Source organism: Dermacentor albipictus, chromosome 3 (assembly GCF_038994185.2).
Source record: "Dermacentor albipictus isolate Rhodes 1998 colony chromosome 3, USDA_Dalb.pri_finalv2, whole genome shotgun sequence".
Lineage (NCBI taxonomy): Eukaryota > Metazoa > Arthropoda > Arachnida > Ixodida > Ixodidae > Dermacentor > Dermacentor albipictus.
Genome location: NC_091823.1, coordinates 12305590 through 12327825, shown reverse-complemented (window position 1 = coordinate 12327825; position 22236 = coordinate 12305590). Strand labels below are relative to the sequence as shown.

The following is a 22236-nucleotide window of genomic DNA, read 5'->3' as shown; positions in this document are numbered from 1 at the left end:
CGTTTTGTGTTGTTTTCGTGGTCGGACTTTCACTGCCGATGCAAACGACATGTGCCCTGCCGCAACCGACCCTACAGTGCTTGAAATGTTGGCGTTACGGGCACAGCATCAAAGGCTGCATGTCAATTGCTCGATGCCGACCGATATTGCGGAGAAAAATCATGACAGCACAGACTAAATCTCAGGAAGAAAAATGTTGTCTGTGTAGTGAAGCTCATGGCTGCAGACTATTCCATTTGTTCTGAGAAAGGACGAGAATTAAGAATACTCGAAGTGGTGGAACGCAGGCGGTGCTCACGTAGGGAAGCAGTGGCTGAGGTTCAAGGAAGAGCCCAGGGCTATGCAAGCGTAACAGCTCCTGAGACTGTGGCGTAGATATTTCTGTATCGAAGGCCATAGCAGACGCAGTAAAGAAAGCTACGGAAAAGGCTGTGGAACGTCTTGCGATAACTATTTTGGGTCCTTGGCACAAATGCTGTCTAGTCAGCTGGCACAGTTCAATAGTGCTGCCTCTAACCAGGGTCATGCATCCCAAGTTACCGATATTCTGAATCTAGGTCAAAAGATCCGTTAGCTGATTCTAATTGTGCAAGACCTTCTAGTCATGTAGAAGATGAAACCACAATCACTAATGGACGATTATGAAGAGATCCAGGATGTAGAAATGGAACTTAAGAGTCTCAAACGCACCAGATCTCCTCCCCTTAAAATTTCCCCTAAGTCAAAAGCTAAAAAGTGTGTAGAAGAGAACCTCTCCAAGCAGGACTTTTTGAAAGAGAATATTTTGGATCAGGCAGTTTCCGCTGCCATTCTCTCTTCAATATAGGCTCTCTAAATATATTAGTGAAATTGGCGTTCTATTATTTCTGCTACTACAGATTTATCATATACTTCTCAATTTTCCCTAGGCGTAATTGTCTTACAAGAAACTTGGGTTTCTAATGGTAAAAATTGTTTCCTAAAGAATTACCGATTATTTCGTTTGGATCGACCTGTCAGAGGTGGTGGCGTTGCTTGCTTGATTTCAACAAAATTTAGTCACAAAGCCACAATTTCTTATCTGTGTATGTCTGCTGAATGCGAAATTTTAGCATTAGACATAATACTCCTAGGTTGCTCGCTTTTTACCTTAGTTAATTAAAATTTCCCAGCTGGAGTACAGGATACTCTATCTCTAGACAGCGCTTTAGCTTCCCGCAGAAAAGCCATAGTACTCACTGGTGACTTTAATTCTCACCATGTGTCTTGGGGTTTTAAAACTGATTTAGGTAGAAAACGACTGTGGGACTGGACTCTTAATAATAAGCTATACAGTTTAAATTAAAAAATTGCTACGTTTGTTCGCGGCCAGTCTCAATAGGCCATAGACCTGACTTTTTGCAGCTTGTCTCTAACTGTATCCTCCTGGAATACTATAGACTGCGCTAGAAACAGCGATCACCATCCTATTGTTGTTGAGATTGAGTCTCCTGTGATTTCCTTCAGAAGAAAAATGCCACATTTGTAAACTACTCCAAATTTCAAAATGATTTGAAGTGTACAATGATTTGCCTTACGGATACGCAAGAGAATATTAGGGCTGTGAGCCTCTATGCAGTTTTAAAACGTTCCTTGAAGAATGGAGCTTTAAATTTAACCTCTGGCACAGGTAAATCTTTCAGACCACGGTGTAAGTAAGAATGCACGCTCGCTCACCGAAAACGAAAATCTGCCTGGAAGAAACTTCTTTGTAATTAATGTTCAAACAATTGGAGGGATTACCAATTTATTGCTGCATCTTTCAAGCGTGTGATAGTTAACGCCAAAGATGAGTATAATATGAATAAATTCATTTCTCTGTTTAAATCTAAAAACAAGAAATCCGTATTTAGATTTTTATGCTATCGAAAGGAGTTCCTATTCCAGCAAATAATTACTCTTTTGTCCTTTTGCTGCGTGAAGCGTCCGAATGATTGAACAATATTAAAAAAGGACTAGAAAACAGATTCACTTCAATAGTTCCACCGTGCCTACTGAAACCATTACTGCTAGATGAATTTAGGGAAGTCACTTTACAAGAACTTGCAAATGTTGTTCACTCTCTGCCTTCTTCAGCGCCAGGTCCAGATGGATTTACCACAGCCGCGATAAATTTCTGCATGAATTATCCCCGCAAGAAATTTTGAATTAGGTAAATTACTCTGTAAAATATGCCTGGGTACCTTCAGAATGGAAGATTGTTAAGGTAATTCCGAGACTTAAAAAACAAGGAGGTGGGTATGATTTAGATATTAGACTAATTTAGCTCACATCGAACTTGGTTAAACTAATAGAAAGAATTTTGAATGGACGAATTACAACCTACATTTCTGGAAACTCACTACTTAGCCCCAGTCAAATCGGCCTTAGAGCTGGGTTGTGCATATGGCGTGCGCACATAAACTTAAAGAGTCGCATACAACTAGCTCGTCGTCGAAGAGAATATTCAGCATTAGTGACCCTAGATCTAGCTAAAGCTTATGATTCTGTGGCGCATGTACTGATAAAGCAATTAGAGAATTACAGGTTTCCGAAATACATCACGGCATGGGTTTCATAATCTTTAAGAGAAAAATAATTCTACTGTTTTCAATGCGGCTGTTCATCTTCTAGGTATAAGCAGAAACGTGGGGTACCACGAGGGTCGGTGTTATCTCCCGTTTTATTTAATATATCTTTAAGCTCCATCGCTTTGCTCCAGGGCATTCGGTTATACGTTTATGCCGATGACATAGTTATTTTCTTTTTTTGCATCGAATGATGATCTACATTTACTTTATCAGTCGTTGCAAAATTACCTATGCTCTCTTGAAACTTGGATAAAGAGCAAACATGTGTCTCTTAACGTCACTAAAAGTGCACTTCTTCTCTTTCCTTTAGATGTTCCCGTTAACATTTCACTCATGTATCGCCAAGAGTTCATTCCCCATGTGGATTGTCTTAAATACCTGGGATCGCGTATGATGGGACACTAAACTGGAAAAGCCACATTGAAAAAGTCGCATCTAAGGCAACTCGTGCAGTGGAGTGGTTGCGTACGATCAGTAATCGACGATATGCGTTGCGAAGACATACATTAATCATAATATATAAAATGTATGTCTGGCCCATCGTGGAATTTTGGTGTCTTGTTTTCCGGCAGCCCAGCTTATAAAATGCGGCCTCTGGTTTTATTAGAAAGGGAAGCTCAGCGACTGGGCCTTGGACTCGCTAAGTTTGTTGCAAACACCGTTCTGTATATGGGAGCGCGCATACCATGTTTGAAAAGTAGCTTCAGGAACCTCACAGTCCAAACGTACTTAAATATGTATGATTCTCCTAAAAGAAAATCAATGTGTTTTCATTAATGAACCTAGTTCATTTTTTTACAATCATGGGCCGCGACTACGCACACCTCAGATTGTATTTGCACAGGCACAGCTAAAACCATTGAATGTACAAATTCAACGTATTGAACCAATAGGTCGATCCAAGATAAGTCTCCAGATAGTATTTGACGATATTTTCCCCTCAAATGCTTAACTAATTCCATATTAATATTTAAATGACCAATTACTAGATTACCTTTCTCAGCTGGAAACAAGCAATATAATAGCCACTGATGATTCACTGTCTGAAGAGAAGGCTGGCGTAAGCATTTTCTCTCCTGCTCTTTGTTGGTCCTTTTCTATACGCCTTCCAGATTACACGCCTATTTTCATAGCAGAATTATTGGCTATTGTTCTAGCGCTGCGCAAACTTCCCGCTAATCAATGGTCAGCTGTCGTAGTTACAGATTCTCTATGCGTATGTGCGTCACTTTCCACGGCGACCAATGCAGCTATCTTAAGTATGTTTCAAAATTTAGTTCCTACAACGTTACAAAAAATTAATTTTCTGTGGGTTCCTGGCCACCGTGGTTTATACTAAAATGAAATGGCAGATGTATTAGCCGGAACGTCTTTAAATGGTCCTTTGATTCCTGTTTTACGGGATACAGCTTACATACCTGCATCGAGATACAGAAAATTTTGTTTGCAAAATGATATAAGTAAATAATCGCTGATACCATTTCCAGACTATAAGCGTATCGGTTCTTGCTGGAATAAACAGTGGTGTCCTTCTCGGTAATTGGAAGTTACATACACCATGAGTACGCTGTCGCATCCCGCAATTGAATTTTTATTTACTTAGAGCTTCTCTGACGATGTCCCTTTTATGCCACAATTGTAAGGAAATTGAATCAATAGACCGCTGCTTTTTATCATGTAGACGATAGTCACACCAGAGAAAGATATTACTCGAAGCTCCCCTCTGCAAAATTGCATTAGGGTTAAGTATACCAGTATTACTATAATTTGGGTCCTCGACACTAGGCTATAATCACAGAAACGTCTGTTCCGCAGTATTTGATTATTTAGCTGAAACAAAACGGTTGCCCTGCTAATTACTGTATCTTTATTCTTGATATCAAATCTGCATTCATGTATCCTAAATTGGTTTAAGTTCCTTATTAACATTAATTTCTCCTTGATTGTACCCTCTTTTAATATTCACCTTTAAGTTAGCCTGACTGCTCGTTCGCATACTAGTCTAGTTATTGCGTCATCTCCTTTTTTTGTATTTCTTTTACTTCGCGTTTATCGTCTTCAAATAGGAATTTCCTTTAGCTACCTCCTGCCGCCCGATTCTTGGCCTATCCCACTTAGTGGGTGCGAGCCATGAGAGGATCATCATCATCATCATCATCATCATCGTCGTCGTCGTCGTCGTCATCATCATTATCATCATCATCATAAGCATCATCATAATAAGCATCATCATCATCATCCCCTCTTAAGGCTGAGGCTACCAGTCCTCGGCGAAGTAAAGCGAACAGTGCGTACATTCATTGAAACCAGCCACACAACACACAGAACAGCATACGTTTCAATCCCCGGCTGAGAGGATGCAACGAGCCGAAGAAGCCGAGCCGCGCAAGCAGCAATGCGACGATGCAAGACGGCGCATGACCAAGTGGGCAGCATGGCTTTCGCCTTCACGTGTTACAGGAGTGGGTGTAACATGCTGCCGAACTTTTATTTGTTCGAAAAGCTGAGTAACAAAAATTACGAAGTTTAGGTCACTAAAAACGTACTTTGACAAAGGTGTCGTGTTTCTCTTAGTAATTTTCGAGAAGAAAGGGGGTTAACCGAGGGGCCCGATTTTCATTAATCATATCATGAGAGGCCAACAAACGAAGACACCAAGGACAGAATAAGGGAAATTACTTGTACTTACTAATTGAATTAAAGAAATGATAAATTAATGGCAATGAAAGTGGATGAAAGAAAACTTGCCGCAGGTGGGGAACGATCCCACGTGTTCGCATTACGCGTGCGATGCTCTTAGTAATTTTGTAATTTAGCCATTAGTAATCTATTGGTAATTTATTAAAATTTACTAATTTCTTCTTAGCAATATTGTGTGATCGCATATTGACCCGCGTTTTCTAACTTGCTTTACTGGCATTTGTCTACTATATGCCCTTTCTTTCTTTCTTTCTTTCTTTCTTTCTTTCTTTCTTTCTTTCTTTCTTTCTTTCTTTCTTTCTTTCTTTCTTTCGTGATAAATTTCGGCATGTTTTGCGAAGACGCGACATTCAGTGTTTTCTTTATTTCTTGTTGATCGAGCCCCACCACGCGGTGGTGACAGAATTCATTATTTTTCTCGAACGACGCCGTCAGTGATATTGACAACGCGTTATTTCGTAAACGGAGACCTTGACGCGCAGAATACGCGCATCTAAGCCTCTTTCTGCATTCGTATCAAACGCCGGCACATGCGACGATCGCGAACGTCTGTTCACAGATGTGTCAAATAGACCGCGCTCTTATATAAAAACGGCGAGTCGGAGGAGTTGCCATGTGACGATATTGAAAAATGTATGGACGACAGTGACCGAAGAGAGTGAGAGAGAGAGATGGAGAACAAAAAATTGGATACTGGTTTGCGCTTACATTGTCAACTGCGGGCCATAGTCACACGCGTAAAATATTGATGCTGTATAAAACTTTACGTAACTGCTAGACAGATTCCCACAGTCAGGTCAACGTGTTTTGCTGCTTTGGTTCGATTTATTGTTGTGTCAGTTGGCTTCGAATGGGCTTGCAAAAGACATGGCGAGGTATTTCCGTACTAGCCTCCGCATAGCACGGAACTGAAGAGAATATATATATATATATATATATATATATATATATATATATATATATATATATATATATATATATATATATATATATATATATATATATATGGATATAGTCCTGCCGACCATTCTTGAAATCCCGCTTGCCTTCCTCACGCGTTAACGTAGGAATAATTTCTGTGTTATTTCATTGTTTGCTTGGCTATTAGTAGCGTCTCCCGCACAGGAAGAAACAAACTGGAAAGAGATGAGAGGAAAATAGAAGTGATACATGGACTGAAGCGCTGCACATGTGTTATTTCATCCTGTCTCTTGTCACTTGTGAGCGCTGCATTCCATATAGGACTGAAATCAAACCTCGTCATGACGAAACGGATATAACGAAGTGGGCGAATCCCCATAAATATTCATACAATTTTAATCAAATGTACGCCCTTTGGGGTGTATATCTGCCACACAACAATAATCGTCATCTGCCTTGCTTGCGTTTCCTTTCTTGAAGATGCCGCGCCCGCTACTTCCCTGTGGCGAATGATATGTCATGCTGATAACGCGCATGCCGTTCGTTACTGGGAAGTGGTGGGCTCGCCGCGTCAAAGAAAGGAAACGTGGGCAAGACAGATGACGATTAATGTTTTGTGGCAAAAGGGTGTAATTCTGCGTAACAATGTAGTGCAGTACATGCAATGGTGGATATAACGAAGCAGTAAATATAACGAAGTCATTCTGCCTCCCCCGTCACCTTAATTTAACGAGCTTCTTACAGTGCGTCTTATTAGGTTGAGGAGAACGTTCTTGTCAAAAAATACAGAAAGGAACGAAGAAAGAAAGTGCAGTAGGGCGCGGCACAACCTTTGAAAGTTGCATGGGTCGTGTCATGAAGAAAGTTTATTTTTTTAATTTTTGCACAATTGCGTCCAAGTAATGGAGGTTGACGCGCAAAATCAACATTTATTTTTCACAATAATAATGACCTTTTTCCTTTCTTTTCCTTTTCCTTCGCCTCCGTCAGAACTCTGCCTTTTCGCTATTGAATTGACATGAAATGTTTTGTTATATGTTGGTGGTCTTTACTGTCAAGTTCGCTAGCGGAAAGGTGAACTCTTTTCAAGTTGCTTTCACAACAAACTCTTTTAGTATCCTGCTGTTAGCATCCAGCATCCTTGTTTGAATGGGTGTAATTTCCATTGAACAACAACAACAGCGATGGCGATGACGGCGACCGAAAGAGCTTGATCAGGAAGAAGGGCTACCTTCCGATAAGTCATGGTTCACCATGAGATAATGACTGAGAAAAACTGAAAAGGAAAAAAACAGTTTTCATAGAATGGTTTAGTAGCCTCACAGCCTGCGCGAACGCGGTTTCTCCCGTTCAGCGCCTGTCTGTCACTTCAGCTCTAAACCTACCTCACTGATACGGGAGATTGCCCGAGTAGTCTTATTTTATACTTTTGTAACGTTCTTCCTGAACGTATTTAACCTAAATGAACGCCTCCAAATGTTATCTTATTCATCTGACCTTGCTTCTACACGGAAGGCGTGCGATCTTGCACAGATGCGCTGAACGCGCTGCTGGATGTTATTATTTTTGAGGTTATCGATTTCATCCCACCGTCACGTCATCAAGAAACACTGTTTTACTTTTCTTCTGCTCTTTGCTGTGTTCGTGGCCGTTACTAAATACACTTGCGTGCATGCGACAGAAAAACGATCGATAATATAGCACGCGCGGGAACGCGAGCACTAACGTGCATAGGAGAGAGAGAGAGAGAGAGAGAGAGAGAGAGGATGCATAGGATTAACCAGGTAAACGCGCAGGTGAAGTTCGAACATAACGAATCGGGGGGCCCTTGCGAGCAAGGGCGGGCATTTTCGGAAGAGGGGGGAGGGGGTTGTTCGGCTGGAAGATAATCCGGCAGCTTCGCGGAAAAACGATCTGCCTTTTTCCCGCGAAAATAAATTACTGGAAGCGCGACAGAACTCGGCGACCTCCTTGGGGACTCGAAACGTGATGAGACCATCAAAAGGAAAAAAGTTCATCCTTAAACGCGGTGATATTGGGTAACTGCGCCAGCCGGAACGGCTATGCATGTAGAAAATGAGGGGTGTGTGAAAAGGGGAGTGGTACGTCACTGTGTTCCTGCAACTGGTACTAGGACGAGTGGGTTTAGCATAGTGTAGATCCACGTGTTCACATCGCCGATATGCTATCTAAGATGCTTCGTAGACTGCGAGGCGCGCAGAGGAGGTCAGGCAAGAGTCCGCGGCACGAAATAGTGCGGACTTTAGGTAGTGCTTAAGGATGAACTAACTTCGTTTGCAAAGTGGGCGTGGCTCTGGAGAGCCGAGAAACATATTAGGTACCCGCTTGCTCATCATTATTCGACGCTTTCAGTGGTAATACTTGACAATTAGGCAGCAATTTCTTTTAACATGCCTTTAGGTATTTTTTGGTAAAGCTTACGCCCAGCATTCTTGCAATGTTCATTGCTTCATTTTTGTGACTGCCACTGAAAGTGGCGGCACCGCTGACGCATCTTCGTGACTTCGTGACACGCTGTTCAGTTTGCCTATGTCGCGCATGTGTGGTTGCCGAGTCATATGCGCAACGCAGTCTAATATTCAACTAATCGCAATGCATTGCAAGAACATTACGGCAAGTGCGGACGTAGTATCCATAAGAAAGCGTCCAGAAATAGAGAATGAATCAACTTATTCATTCATTTTGCTCGGAAAAGGGAGGTCTGAAGGTGGTTGGTGGGGGAGGAGGGAGATACGAAGGAGAGGTAGAGACACCCACTAAATCGCGCGAGCCAGGCCGCTAGCGACGCCGAATGGGGCTAACGTTATTAGGTGATCGGGGTTTTAGATATCAGACAGTTTTAGTTTAGCCAGAGTCCTTCCATGGAAGGACCATGGCTCTGAATGTTTTTGGGATTTTGTTGTTTACGTGCGCTATGATAACGTACGTTATTTGACGAGTTGGCGTTCGTAATGTTTACGGACGCAAAGAAATAGCGTTTTCGAACATGGCGGCACTCATGGCTCCTGCTTCAGCGTGAATTCTCGTGATGGCTACACTCTCACTCGCGTTCATCAGCATAACTATTGAAATGAGCTTTCACTTTGTCTAAGCTCACCTTAAACGTTAGTTATGAGCGCATATTGCGTCCAATTTCTGAGATCGTTCGGCGATTCTGGCCCCCGTAGGCCCAATGAGACGCGTCCGCATAGCAACAACATGATGGTTGCTGATGGATTGTTTTGGTTTGGATACGTTTGGCACGAGGCGCCAGACGGCGCCATGTTTTATAACGTCTTTCTTACGTTCGCGTTCCCGTAGGATAAACTAAATGTCCTGAAAAGACGCGCACCGTAACGTCCCGCAAAGGCAATTACGTTTAACGTACGTGAGGCGACAAACGCTATTCTGAAACAGTCTAATGTCGTTCTTTAAGGCTTCAATATGGCGATGTAGAAAAATATTGTTGCCATCTCGATAATGATTGAAAGGGGGACAGTGTAAAATGAGATGCTGTAAGTTGGCTTCGCATACGGAATTGCAAAATATGCGTAATCGAGGGGCACAGGTGTCAATGCCTATCCTTCCGGTCAGCCAACGTCTGCCAGTTGGGAATTATGTCAGGCACAGTGGCTGTGCTGGCAAATACTTTGTCTATGAATATTTCCTGGCATTGTCTGAGAGGGAGGACCTTAAAGATGTGAGAAGGAGTGACGTGTTTGAGTCCCTTCCTGTGAATGTACTCGAGGAAGCGGCGTACTCGTGCCTTTCCGAAGTGAAAGTTCGGCGGTAATGCTGCATAAAGGCGGTCACCGAGATCGGGTGACCTGCGTAGGAGATGTTGGAGATGGTTAGGTTTGCGGATGCGGTGTCGGGAGAGAGAGGTGGGTGGGTGCATTGGAGTCTTAAAATCCCTAGCTGCTTTGCATTAGTGCGCTATAGAGTCGGCTGGCGATACGGGCTTTTTCATAACCCATCAGTTTTGCGCCAATGCTGCCTTCCAGTGCATTCGATAACTTTATACTCGCTTCTGACTGTCTTTGATTTACCTTTGACGCTTTCGATGTGTCAGATATTCGCCTTGTTATTTCCGACAACCTTCAGAGCGGCCTTCGTGCTCGCTCCATCTAGCACGTCTTCGATCCGCCGTGTGTTCCACTCACTGTTCCGCCACTAGACTCTGGGATCATCATCATCATCTGCGCGCGGCTTGCAGTGCGCGCACAGCATGCCGATACACGAATTTATAGACCTTCTTAGTGCGTGCAAGTATTCAACGTCCCGATTCTGGAGATGCCTGTAAAACGCAGGAACTCGCAGAAGCGGGCTTCTCCGCATAAAGTGTATTGATGCAGTGAAACCACACTTAACGAGCGCTTCCTTTGTTTTTTATCCCCTTCTTTCTTTCTTCTTTTCTTTTAAGCTGTGCACGCATGTAGGAACATATTTTGGTGGTTGTTTAAATGAGCCAATTGTAGGCGCCTGTAGCATTTTACTGCTCCTGTTGCCTCTGCCCTCTGCCCGGCTGCGCAGGCAACTATTCTATGAGCTTTCTGTTGTTAGCGCAAACACCTGCCAATTTCTGTATTCATGTCTCCAAAATTACTTAGAACATAAACGTGTCACCTTCTCTTACAGCTCGCAAAACGTGACGATCGAAGCTGCAGCCCTTTTAGTTGTCTGCCCGTCCGCCTTCTATATAATCCAGCATGGAGGCGCTCATGATTGGCTGTTGTCCTGGCCTTCCTTGACATTGTCACATTGATACCGTGATTTTGACACTGCGAGCATTGACAGCGTGATTTGATGTAGTCATTCTGTAATGGTAATGGTTACTCCTTTTCGCATAGCAGAAATAATATATATATATATATATATATATATATATATATATATATATATATATATATATATATATATATATATATATATATATATATATATATATATATAAAATTTGTGCCTGCCGTTTATCCAACAGCCACTTGGCGCTGGCGTCTGCATCGCGCAGCTTCCAAATTGGGTCGCTCGTTAGCTGTTCCTCTCCTCCGCTTCATCTCGTTCTCTGCTCAACATTTGGCTCGCGGTTGTCGTCGAGCTCGAACAATGGAGCACTTTATCCGTTACCTTGGTGTACAGTAATCGTTTTGTTTCTTTTTTCTTTTCTTTTATTTTTCCGCTGTCATTAGGCTGTGGCATGGCGACTTGATTTGAATGTTTTTAGAAGTGTAGCCAGGGTGTCTACCAACCGGGAAAACCAGGAAAACCAGCAATTCTCATGGATTTTGAACAATCTGAATATGCTCAAGGAAAACTCGGAGAATTTGTGCTTCCGCCAAGGAAAATTAGCTGTAATTTTATCGAAAGGGAACGAAAGCCGGGGTAATGCTGGCTCGTGTAACAGAGTATAAACGTAACGAATCGTCTTTAACGCCGTGTCGACGGCTGGAGGAGCTGCCATTTTAAGTCAGCGACCGACTTTCCAGACGCCCGATAATTCGGATGGCTTCGCGGCACCACTACGTACCGTATAGAGTGAATATATGAGAACGTGTGAAATTTCGCACGCAAGAACCGTTCGCTGTCAGATTTTTCGGACATTTTGCCGTGACCACAGTCCCTAAACGGCATTAATCAAAGCCACCACCGCCGCCACGAACCGGCGCTCTCGCACGCAGACCCTCTGCCAACCGTAGCCACCACCGCGGCAACGCTCGACCTAGCTGCGTCGAGAATCGCTATTAAGCTTCTTGCCTTTCGGTGCCGCATTTTTAATTGAAAGGATTCGCCGTTGTCAGCAATGGCACCGATTCCGCCTTTAATTCTAGCGATTGGCTTCGAAGCTCGGAATGCACGGCGCGTTGCACAATGCCGGTTCCCGAAAGTCAGCTTCGCCTCAATGCAGAAATGTTACGCCATGAAGCATGCGCGAAAGTATTGCGGTGAAGCGTAACAAACGTGGGAAGGGGCAATTGTCATGGGGCACAGTATGTATTGCTTAATTGTACACGCGTGCTCCCGCCATCTCCTGTCACAGTACGAGCACTGATATGCCTAATGACTGTATTGGCAGTCATTCAGGGCTTTTTCGGATGTGTCTGTGGCGATTTGAGCCCTTAAAGTCAGTAAAAGACGCTTTCATTTTTTTGTCGGCCTCCCTTTTTCCAAATGCCCGATTTTTCGAACGTTCTCGCGGCCCATAGGGAGTTCGAAAACTCGGACGTTGGCTGTAAAACTTACGAAGAGGATGCTTGAAATGGTTCGTGCGGCAAATGCGCCGATAACAGAAAGACGACGATAACAGAAAGGGCCTACGCATTGAGGAATAGACAAGAAAGGAAGTGTGCCGCTGCTTCTTTGAAGGAGCTTGATGTCAAAAAACAAAGTGTCAGATAACGCCGAAAGGCAGGTGTCCCCTATCGAAACCAAAATAAACTCTTTATATCAGTGAAACGTAACACTGAAGCGTTGTGCGAGGCCTGAGAGTATGTCAGGACAGTAGAGGTTGACTTACCAGCTGTTGAGAAAGAATCTCACTTGTGACAAAGTTCGGGCTTCTTACGAATGAGCTTATTATCATTTGATAGAAATAGCTCATATTCGAAAATATTTGCTTCTGTATGCATCTCCTTCTTATTGGCATTTTAGAATGTTCAACTCGATTTGCAATGGGTTTTACCATATTCTTCTCGAAGATAATTTATTCGCTTTCCATTTTGCTAACCCCTCCCTTCTGCTTTCTTTTTGAATAAAATAAATACTACTCCTTATTATTTAAACTGGATTAAGTCGCTATATTATATTTTAGCATCCTTACTAGAGAGGGCAGTCCAGCAAGCCCGTGAGGCGGCGTTGAGGTAGGGCCTTGACGTTCCCCCGTGGGAGACCTGAGCCCGAGTCGCGTTAAATCTTGCTCGACGTACAAGAAAGTTGTATCCATCCATCCATCCATTACTAGAGAGTGATAGCATCGGGCGACATGGTGTCAGCCTGTCATGACATAAAACAAAGCTCTGTTTCACTCAGGGAATTTCGCAGAGGCATTCAGGGAAAACCTGGAAAACTCAGGGAATTTGAAGATGTCAACTTGGTAGACCTCTGGTAACAGCTAGGGCAGCACCTACGGAACCGGGAGAATACCAAAACACTGTATTGTTGAGCCGACTGACCTTTCCTTTTTTTTTCGAAATTCACAGCTATAGTTTCTTATATGCGCGGAAGGCGAGCACGTGTCATCACCTTTTTGACATTTTATGTTTCACATTGCCAGAATGTTGTAAGAGCGCTTTGAACGAACAGAAGAGGAACCTAGGGGCCCGATTTTTGTTTGTCACAACCGGGGAGTCTCTCACTATAGTACCTAGAGAGTAATCTCTCGTTGCTGCATTGTTTGATGCATAGAAATGCCGGTATGTGGTGACTTCCAGTTGGCGTCCTTCTCGCAGAGCCAGGATACCTTGAAAACGCGCCTGGCTAGCACTATTCCGTCTGTCACAATGATTCATTTCCTACTAAAACAGCATGTAAGGAGCAGTTTTAGCTTTATTTTTACACAAAAAGCACGTTTTGCTTAAGTATGAGGGCTTGTAATTGGAGGTACAGTTAGATGGCACGTAAAAAGTATCAGCGGGCCGCTAAAGTTTGAGGACAGGCGACAAGATTCGCGCTCGCTTCGGGACACTTTGTCGTCTGTTTATGCATTTATTCGCTTGATTATGCAATGTATGGCCGTAAACTTGATTGAAAAATGTTAGATGAGTGACTGAAAACCTTTTATGAAAATGTTATTTTAAGAACGCATTATCTGTGTAGCCGTATCCACGTTTTAGACGAAGCCTGCTACAACACCAGCCAACACAAGTTTCGCACACCCATATGTCGTCATTCCCATGACGGCACAACGCTCGTTAGAGAGCTCCCATAGACGGTGGCGCCAGATTACCCTCCAGGTACGTAGTCGGGAACCATATGGTTACAACCACATGAAGCGAACAGATAATGAGGATATGAAAGTATAGGGGAAGTTATCTTTTATTTTAATAGGAATGTAGAAAGCAAAAAGTAAAGGGAAACTGAATGTCGACGAAAAAATTACCGACGATTACGTTACTTCCTAATGCGAAATTTGAGCGCAGCAAATAAGCTGTTTCACCTTTTCGATAGATTGAGGCAAAGAAATCGAGCAACACATGTATGCGCTATCACAGAATTTTACCGACGAAATTTTACCGACGACGGCGGCGATGAGCCTCCGCTTCGGCGGCGCGAACGGCAGGGTCTTCTCGGCGGCGGCGCTTAGCCTCTGCTTCGGCGACGCGTACTCCTGGATCATCTCGACGGCGGCGACGGTAAGCTTCTGCTTCGGCGGCACACACCTCTGGATTCTGACGGCGACGGCGCTGGGCCTCTGCTCTGGCAGCTCGTTTAGCAGCAGCAGCAGCAGCAGCAGCATGGCTCATGGCTCAGAAAGAACTGGCAGATAATTTCGCAGTGGCGAATGGCAGCGGCAATTTCGGCTCGGGCGGTGCACATATACAGATCCGCCGCCACCGATCTGGCTCTCTGATTGCCACCGCACAGGGCGAACGGCAGCGGCAATTTCGGCTCGGGCGGTGCACATATACAGATCCGCCGCCACCGATCTGGCTCTCTGATTGCCACCGCACAGGGGTTGCATTGGAGGAGGAGCGAAGAAAGGAATTAAGTTCGAGCCGGCGCTTTGACAACCGGAAACTCGCAGGAAGAGGGGGGAGGGGGGCGGCGTGTACACCCAGCGGCAAACGATGGGGGCAGAAGCGCGCGCAGCAAGCGGACAACACGATAAAGGGAGGAGGGAAGAGATAGCAGCGACTGACTGATGCCGCTGACGCCGATAGTGAGTCTACGCCAGCTGCGGAGTTGGTTTCAGGGACAACGCCGCCGATGCCGACACAAACAATATGATACCCTCGCTTCCGCAGCGCTAAGAACCAGGTCTATTCGTCGACGTGCCGGGGCCTACGTGAAATAACCGGCGCGTCGGCAACTGAAGAGCCCCCTATCCGCCACACAAGAACAGGGGGGGGGGACCCTTTCCTCCTCTTTCTGCATGGCGGCGACGGTGTTCTATGCAGTCACGTTATCTTGACTCTCTAGCGGCGTCAGCGGCATCCAGCGGTATCAGTCGGTCGCTGCTAGCGCTGGGGGGATGAAAGGGGGGCGGAGCTGGTTACGAGGCCGACGACAACGCCGACGACGACGCGAAACCCAGGAACGGACGCCAAAGAGCTGCGCTCTAAAAAAACAAAAAAAACTTGCCGTCGGGGAGAGCCGAACCCCAATCCTCCGCACCGTGCCCTCTACTGCCATCGTTTGTGCCATAAACTGTGACGCATACGCGTCTCTGTCGCTGCAGAACGATGTTGGCGGTGTTCCACGTGGCGGCGCGTAATCGTGCTTGGGTTCTGCACTCGCTCGTTTCGCTCTCTTCGCCGGTTGTCGTTCAGGCTTCTGTCGTTAGGCGGCGACCACATGTGACGCATTTTCAGGCGTATTTTCTGCGCGGACGCGTCGGTTTTGCGTTACGCACGAGTGCCGCGTATGAGCTGTCAAAACGTGTTTCACGTGGTTGCCGGCTAAAGGTATTAACCTTGACGTGCTGAGGCGCAAAATACACGCAAAGACACCGGGGCAACGCAACGCCACAAATTATGTGCTTGAAACATGTCCCGTGTATAGTTGCCGTTTCTGAATGACTACCATGGGCTAATAGAAACTATTTGGGCTCTGCAGAAGGCATGAGACAAAATGTTTATTTTATGTTTGCATTTGTGTAGCGATTTAATCTTATACGCTGCTGTTTTGGTCTGTAGTAGCTTTGGAAAAGCGTTAGGTGCATGTTTGTTAAACAAATAAAAATAAAATATTGAACATTGCAGTTGAAGTCGTCAAAGATGTCAAGGATTCCGAACTAACATACTTTTATGTAAGATTACAGGTCAAGTGTCGCGTGCAGGGGAGTGCAACTTTTTCGTGTCGTGTGATCCGATAAGGAGTCCGCCTTATTCTTCTTGCGCTTTGGTCGTTTATGCGTTGTGGACAACAGCACAGTGGAACTTTGTGCATGCACGTTTTCGAGTCCGTTCGTCATGACACAGTCCCTAATGACAGACACGAGAAACTATAAACTTTAAAGATTCGGCGAGAAAACAAAAAGGAAGAAAGGAGCGGACGTGTGAGACGAGGGAAACAGGACGGGTCTGTCCTGGTTTGTACGCGAATCTCTTGCGCCACAGGCTTGATTCAACGCGTCGTGACGTTCTCGCCTTTCTTTCTGCGCAGTCTCATGTGTCCGCTCTTTGCGCCGAATCCTTCAAGATAAACTCATGTAAACTAGGCCAAGAATATAAGACCTACGTAAGGATGAACTAAAATGATTCGCACACTTCCTTACCTCTCTTTTCCTCTCTTTTTCCTTTCTTTTTTCATGCTACATTGTATGACGGAGTCTTCAAGCGGCTTTGGCCAGACTCTACCAGCCGTTCCAAATTTCTGTGAAAGTTATTTAGAGGACGCGGCGTGCGATCGAATGAGGAGAGAGTGAGAGAAACATTTTCGTTGAACCCAAATTCCGGGTCCTCGAAGCCTTACACGACAAAGCATGGTGACGCCTTCGACGAAGTTGGCCTCTGTTTTTCAGGGTCGAGTCCTCGCTGCGATTTGCAGTGACATGGCTGTGCACGTCCAGCTTGACTAGCCCTCAACAAGGCATTTGCCTCTTGCCGAAAGTGAGGAGGGCTTGTCAGTGTTTTAGTAGCGTTTGCGTTTTCGCTACGTGCCTAAAAGTGTATGTACCTTACGTGGGCTAGCACCACGCGAAAATCTCGTGCCACGGGTTTGGTCGAGCATGTCGTGACGTTGTCGCCTTTCTTTCTGTGCAGGACACACGAACTCATGTCGTCGGGGAGCTCTACGACACGGAGAAGTCTTACGTGGAGAGCCTCCAGATTCTGGTCAATGTAAGTATCGTCACCCTCCCATAAGAATGTCAGCCTGCCTAACGTGACATCTGCACATAATGCACGACGCTTGGTTGATGATGTCACTTCCTTCATCGTCAGATCAACGTGTACGATATGAGTGATTCAAAGACGGTTTGTGCATGATCGCGGAAAAAGTACATGGCCTGCCTTCTCGGGCCTTCTGGGAGTTGGTGGTATCGCTCTAATGATCGGCCGTCTACTTGGTCGCGGGTGTGGCGGACCGTGTCACCTTCATCATCAGCAGTTGTTCCTTTCTTCCAACGGTCTCTTCTCCTTCATTAGAAGATAGCGTTATCTGTTGTATGGATAAGTAGAGAGAGAGAGAGAGCAAAGATAGGAAAGGCAGGGAGGTCAACCAGATGAGCGTCCGGTTTGCTACCCTACACTGGGGAACGAAAAAGGGGAACAGAAAGAGGAAAGCGGGATGGAGGAAACACCGTGTGTGCACGCCGCAATGCGCCTGGAAATCAGTCAAGTTCAAGCAAGTGCTCCGCTGGTACGTTAGGCTGCCGTCATTCTGCTGTCTGAGGCTAATCTTGGTGCTTCCCAATAGCTGGTGATGCACGCTGAAGTCGCCAGTGAAGACCAAGGAGCCGGTGGGCGTCAGCAGTACGTTGCAGTGCGTGGCAGTATATTGTTAAGCTAAACCCCAGCCTTTTTGACTTCAGTGCGAATAGAATTATGTCGGTGAGCCGTGATGCTTACTCAAGAGTTGCAAGTACTGAATAGAGAGCATCCAGCACTTGCATTGCACTTTGCGTTGACGGAGTGTGCAGGTTATTCAAGAGCATTCGAAAAGTATTCATCAGAAACCGGAGCATCGTAACCACTTGCCAGTCTTCTTCGGGCAGTTTGGCAGAAACCCGCGCTGTGCACTCTACAGCCGTGCGCAGCTGTATCACTTGACGTGGCTCCGGCTCTGGCTGTGGCATCGGCTATGGCATCGGCTGTGGCATCGGCTGCGGTATCGGCTACGGCTTCGGCTGTGACTTCCGCCGTTGTTCTGGCTTTGGCTGTTGCTTTAGTAGTGCGGACCAAGTTATATCGTTCTCCACCGTGACCTTGTCAGATTTAGATTGAATTATGCCAGGTATAGGGGGCAGCGGAGGAGGTGTTGTCGAATGAGGCGTACTCTTCACAGAGGCATCAGCGTTCTTCGAAGTCCGACGGCGTCGGGAACGTCGCTTTCTAACGGCTGCAACAGCTTCCCGACGAGACGAATGGTCTCTCGCCATCTGCTTCAAAGTCGCATTTTCCTTCTTCATTTTGGGGCAGTCCTTCGAGGAAGCGTCGTGGGACCCAAGGCAATTGGTGCATTTGAGAACCGTAGCTGAACAAGAGTCTGCAGCGTGAGCAAACTCTCGTGTTCTCGCACACGGCGCTCACGTGTCACAGCCGCATACAACTGCGGCATTGCAGTGGCCTCGGGATGAATGGTCGCACAGGGTGTCTAAAGTGGCCCACCTTGACGTGCGAAGGGATAGTCTCGCCCTTGAAAATAATTTTCACTCAGCAGGATGTGCCAGGCGATCCGAAGTCGAAGTCGGAACGCCGTAGTCGTCATTCCCGGCAGAGGCACGGGGACGTCAATTTGCATCCGCGCCACGAACCATGCCGGCTCTCCAAAGGCCATTCGCAACTACACAAGAGGACTGATAACGCCTCATGCGCAGAAGATACTCTCTGGCACTCCTCCCTCAAGGCAACGCAGCGTCCAGATCATCTGGGCCCCTGGTTACTCGGGTCTGGCTGGAAACGAAGCCGCCCACGATGCCGCCCGAGCTCTCACACACCGGGCGCATCATCCTTCTCCTAAGTCATCCGATCCTGACCAGCCCTCTGTTCTGCATCGCTGTCACGCGCGGGACCGAATGATCACGTTCAGAGAAATCCTCCTCCACTACCGCAGAGAGCGGTTACCTACTCCCCAGCACACAAAACGCTGAATAAATCTCAATCCACCACTTGGCGACTACTTCAGACACGAACTTTCCCGAACCCCGTGCTATACAACCGCATTTGCCCCGATGCATACTCCCCACTCTGCAAAGCGTGCGAAGCGCGCGCTGACCTCGATCACATTATCTGGCAATGTCCCAAAGCCTCACCCACCAACACCTACCGCACTAACACTACACGCATCATAACTACGGCTGAGCAGTAGGCGACTTTGCTGCGTAGCTTGGACCCAGAGGAGCAACTCTGGGCCGTCCGGATGACCGAAGACGCCGCAAGAAAGCAAGGACTGGCCGCCGTGGTGTAATGAAGGGGGGGGGGAGGGATTGGGGGTTAGTCTCCCGACCCCCGCCACCCCTGTACCCCATCAGGGACAAAGTAAAGTTTTATATCCCTCCAAAGATGTACGCAGAAATAAAAATAAAACAGCTGAGCTAGAGAAATAGCGTCCTAGTTCGCAAACACTTCGTCGTATGGATAAGTAAATAACTACAGAGACAGGCTGCTGGATGTGTTGCAGAAAAATAGGTTTTATAGGGAAAGATGAACTAAATATAAGCAGTGGGTAACCATTATGGAGGACGAGAGGTTAACATAAAGTAAGCAACCATTCACGTAACTTTTTTTACGGTCATTTGAGTAGCCCGTCGTAGCGCTGGCGCGGAGTTGCCGCGCATGTACAGGGACACCTCCAAGACTTGTGAGAATACATAAGGTCGGAATGCAAAAAACGCTCGTTTAACTATATAGGCTTATGTGGAATTTTAAGAACCACAGGCAGTCATACGTCGACCAATCAATAGATCACTCAGTGTATTCTTCAATCCGCTTACCAGTCGACAAATCAATCACTTTGGCGAAGCGCATGACCCTGGCGTTCTCCGTGCCGACAAATCCGATTTAAGGCAGTCGTTAATCATCGCGACTTGTTTGCCGAGTGCATCAGTAGGATGAGTGCGCGACTGTTCCACGATCTTCGCAGAAGTACATGCGTCCGCTGAAGAGCCCGGACACTGCGGGCACGGTGGACAGCAGCCTGGTGGACGAGATCTTCTACATGATCCCCGAGATCCTGAGCCACCACGAAGCATTCCTCGAGGTGCTCCGCCAGAGGCTCTCCTGCTGGGACACCCGCCAGAAAGTGGGCGACGTCTTTGTCGAAGCGGTAAGCTATGGGTGCTCCTTCTCTTCCCAACATTGCAAATGAGATCGCGCACCGTACATGACCAGATTTATTGCAAGTTATATATATGAAAGCACCCCCCTCCCCCTGTTCCTTTCTTCCATCCGTTACCATGTCAGCCGGAGTAGCATGCCAAGCCTCTCGCTGGGCCAACCTGTTCAGATACCATTAAACTTTTCCTCTCTACATTATGCAGCAACTCTGTACACGGCTATATATGTACATGGCTAGTAGCGGGGGAGGAGGAGCGCATGACTGGAGTATATAGAGTAGCTCTATACATGGCTATCTTTGAGCGCCCTCTTACAAGCACTCGTTTTGGATGTGTGGTTTCGTACCGCAGACAAGTTGCAATCGCTTTGGCAGACGAGATTGCGACGCTGCCATCGATGACGTTGCGTGCCGGGCTTGACACGTTTTTCTGTGCGTGAAGATTTCTACATCGCGTCCTCTTTCGTTACTTGGCAAATATAACTTCGGATCCTTATTGCAGATAATCTGTCACCCGCGCGGATATGCGCACCTTATGCTCATTCTCAGTGGTGCAATCGACTTCCCGGCACCCGGTGCGGCTGCTCAGCATATCGCCCTCCCTCTCTCTTGCAGCTCCCTCCTATTTCTGAACGCCCACTTTAATGCGAAAACATTACATGACCCACGAGGCAGAAAAAGCGGTTTTTGTCCACAACGATGTATATATAAAAAAAATCATCACCAGTGACGTCATCCGCGTCTTGTATAACATCAATACTAATATAGAATTATAGTTTGAACAAGTTAGAGTAAGGTGACTTAAGCTGCAGTAAATTGACCGAAGGTGAATTTAAGTGGATTAAGGTTAGTACAAATTAGAGCGAAGTAGACTATGTCGGATTAAAGGGACGCTAAAGACAAATACTAAGTCGGCGTGCACTGTTTAAATGAAATTCCAGAAACCTTACAACGCTTTTTTCGTGCCAAAAAAGACATAGTTTACGAGGAAATTGTATCTGAAGGGTCCGAATACCCTTTTCGACATTCAAATCTCCCGCCAATCAACCGGGGGTGTGGGACGTCGCATACGCTATCAACACCCTTTGCGGCCGTCGGTGATTAAACCACCGCCCGACAGACGGAGGTACTGAGCCAAGACAGAGCGGTGGATTTGTCGCTGCAGTTGCTTTTCGGTCAAGTGGCGTAGGCCATTCGGGCATCCTGCAACATCACATAGAAGTTGAATTCTCTGCTATCTGCTACTTGCAGTTTGTGCGAGCTTCGCGGGCCAGCAAATCCAGCGCAGCACTGCGCGATAACGAAACTATTGAAACGCGGAAGCGTGGGCGGTGCGGAGTCGAGCGAAAACGAAACGTTTCGACCGCCCGCGTTGTTGTCACGGCTAATTTCAATCAGTTCTCTTTTCTAAAGAGGAAATGGAGCTGAACAAGTAGCATTTTATTTCGTTTTATAATGTAATGCAAGGATGTTTTCTGCAACGATTGGTTCACTACTTGTGACAGAATTTGACTGAGGAGTGCTTTGGAGTCTCTAATCATGTCCTGCATTTACCTCAATTTCTCGATTGTTAAGGCTCTGTTCGCGATAATATTAACGCCTCATAGATTCTGGAGCACTAGTCAGTCACTTTAGCTTGACTTAATATTCGCATTTAGTGTCCCTCTAAGGTTGGCACGAATTAGAACAAGGCGATTAAGGTAGGTACAAATTAGAGCAAGGTGGATTAAGGTAGAGCTGTGAAAGACACGTGACAATGTATGACGTCACCTATCATAGACGTAACCAACTAACTAGAGAAGTCATTGCGCTTTCGCATTTAAATCACGTAAGAATACTTAAGTGACTGTCAGTTTTTGCACAGCGAATGTGAAAC

General features: G+C 45.9%; 1 protein-coding gene across 1 annotated transcript in view; it reads left to right on the top strand.

Moving 5' to 3' along the window:
- LOC139057235 (rho guanine nucleotide exchange factor 17-like) overlaps positions 1 to 22236 on the top strand; it is a 215275-nt gene that overhangs the window by 140252 nt on the left and 52787 nt on the right. Inside the window, exons 4-5 of the mRNA XM_070535096.1 lie at positions 17129 to 17206; positions 20169 to 20351. Coding sequence (XP_070391197.1) covers positions 17129 to 17206; positions 20169 to 20351 — 261 coding nt within the window. The remainder of the gene's footprint in view (positions 1 to 17128; positions 17207 to 20168; positions 20352 to 22236) is intronic.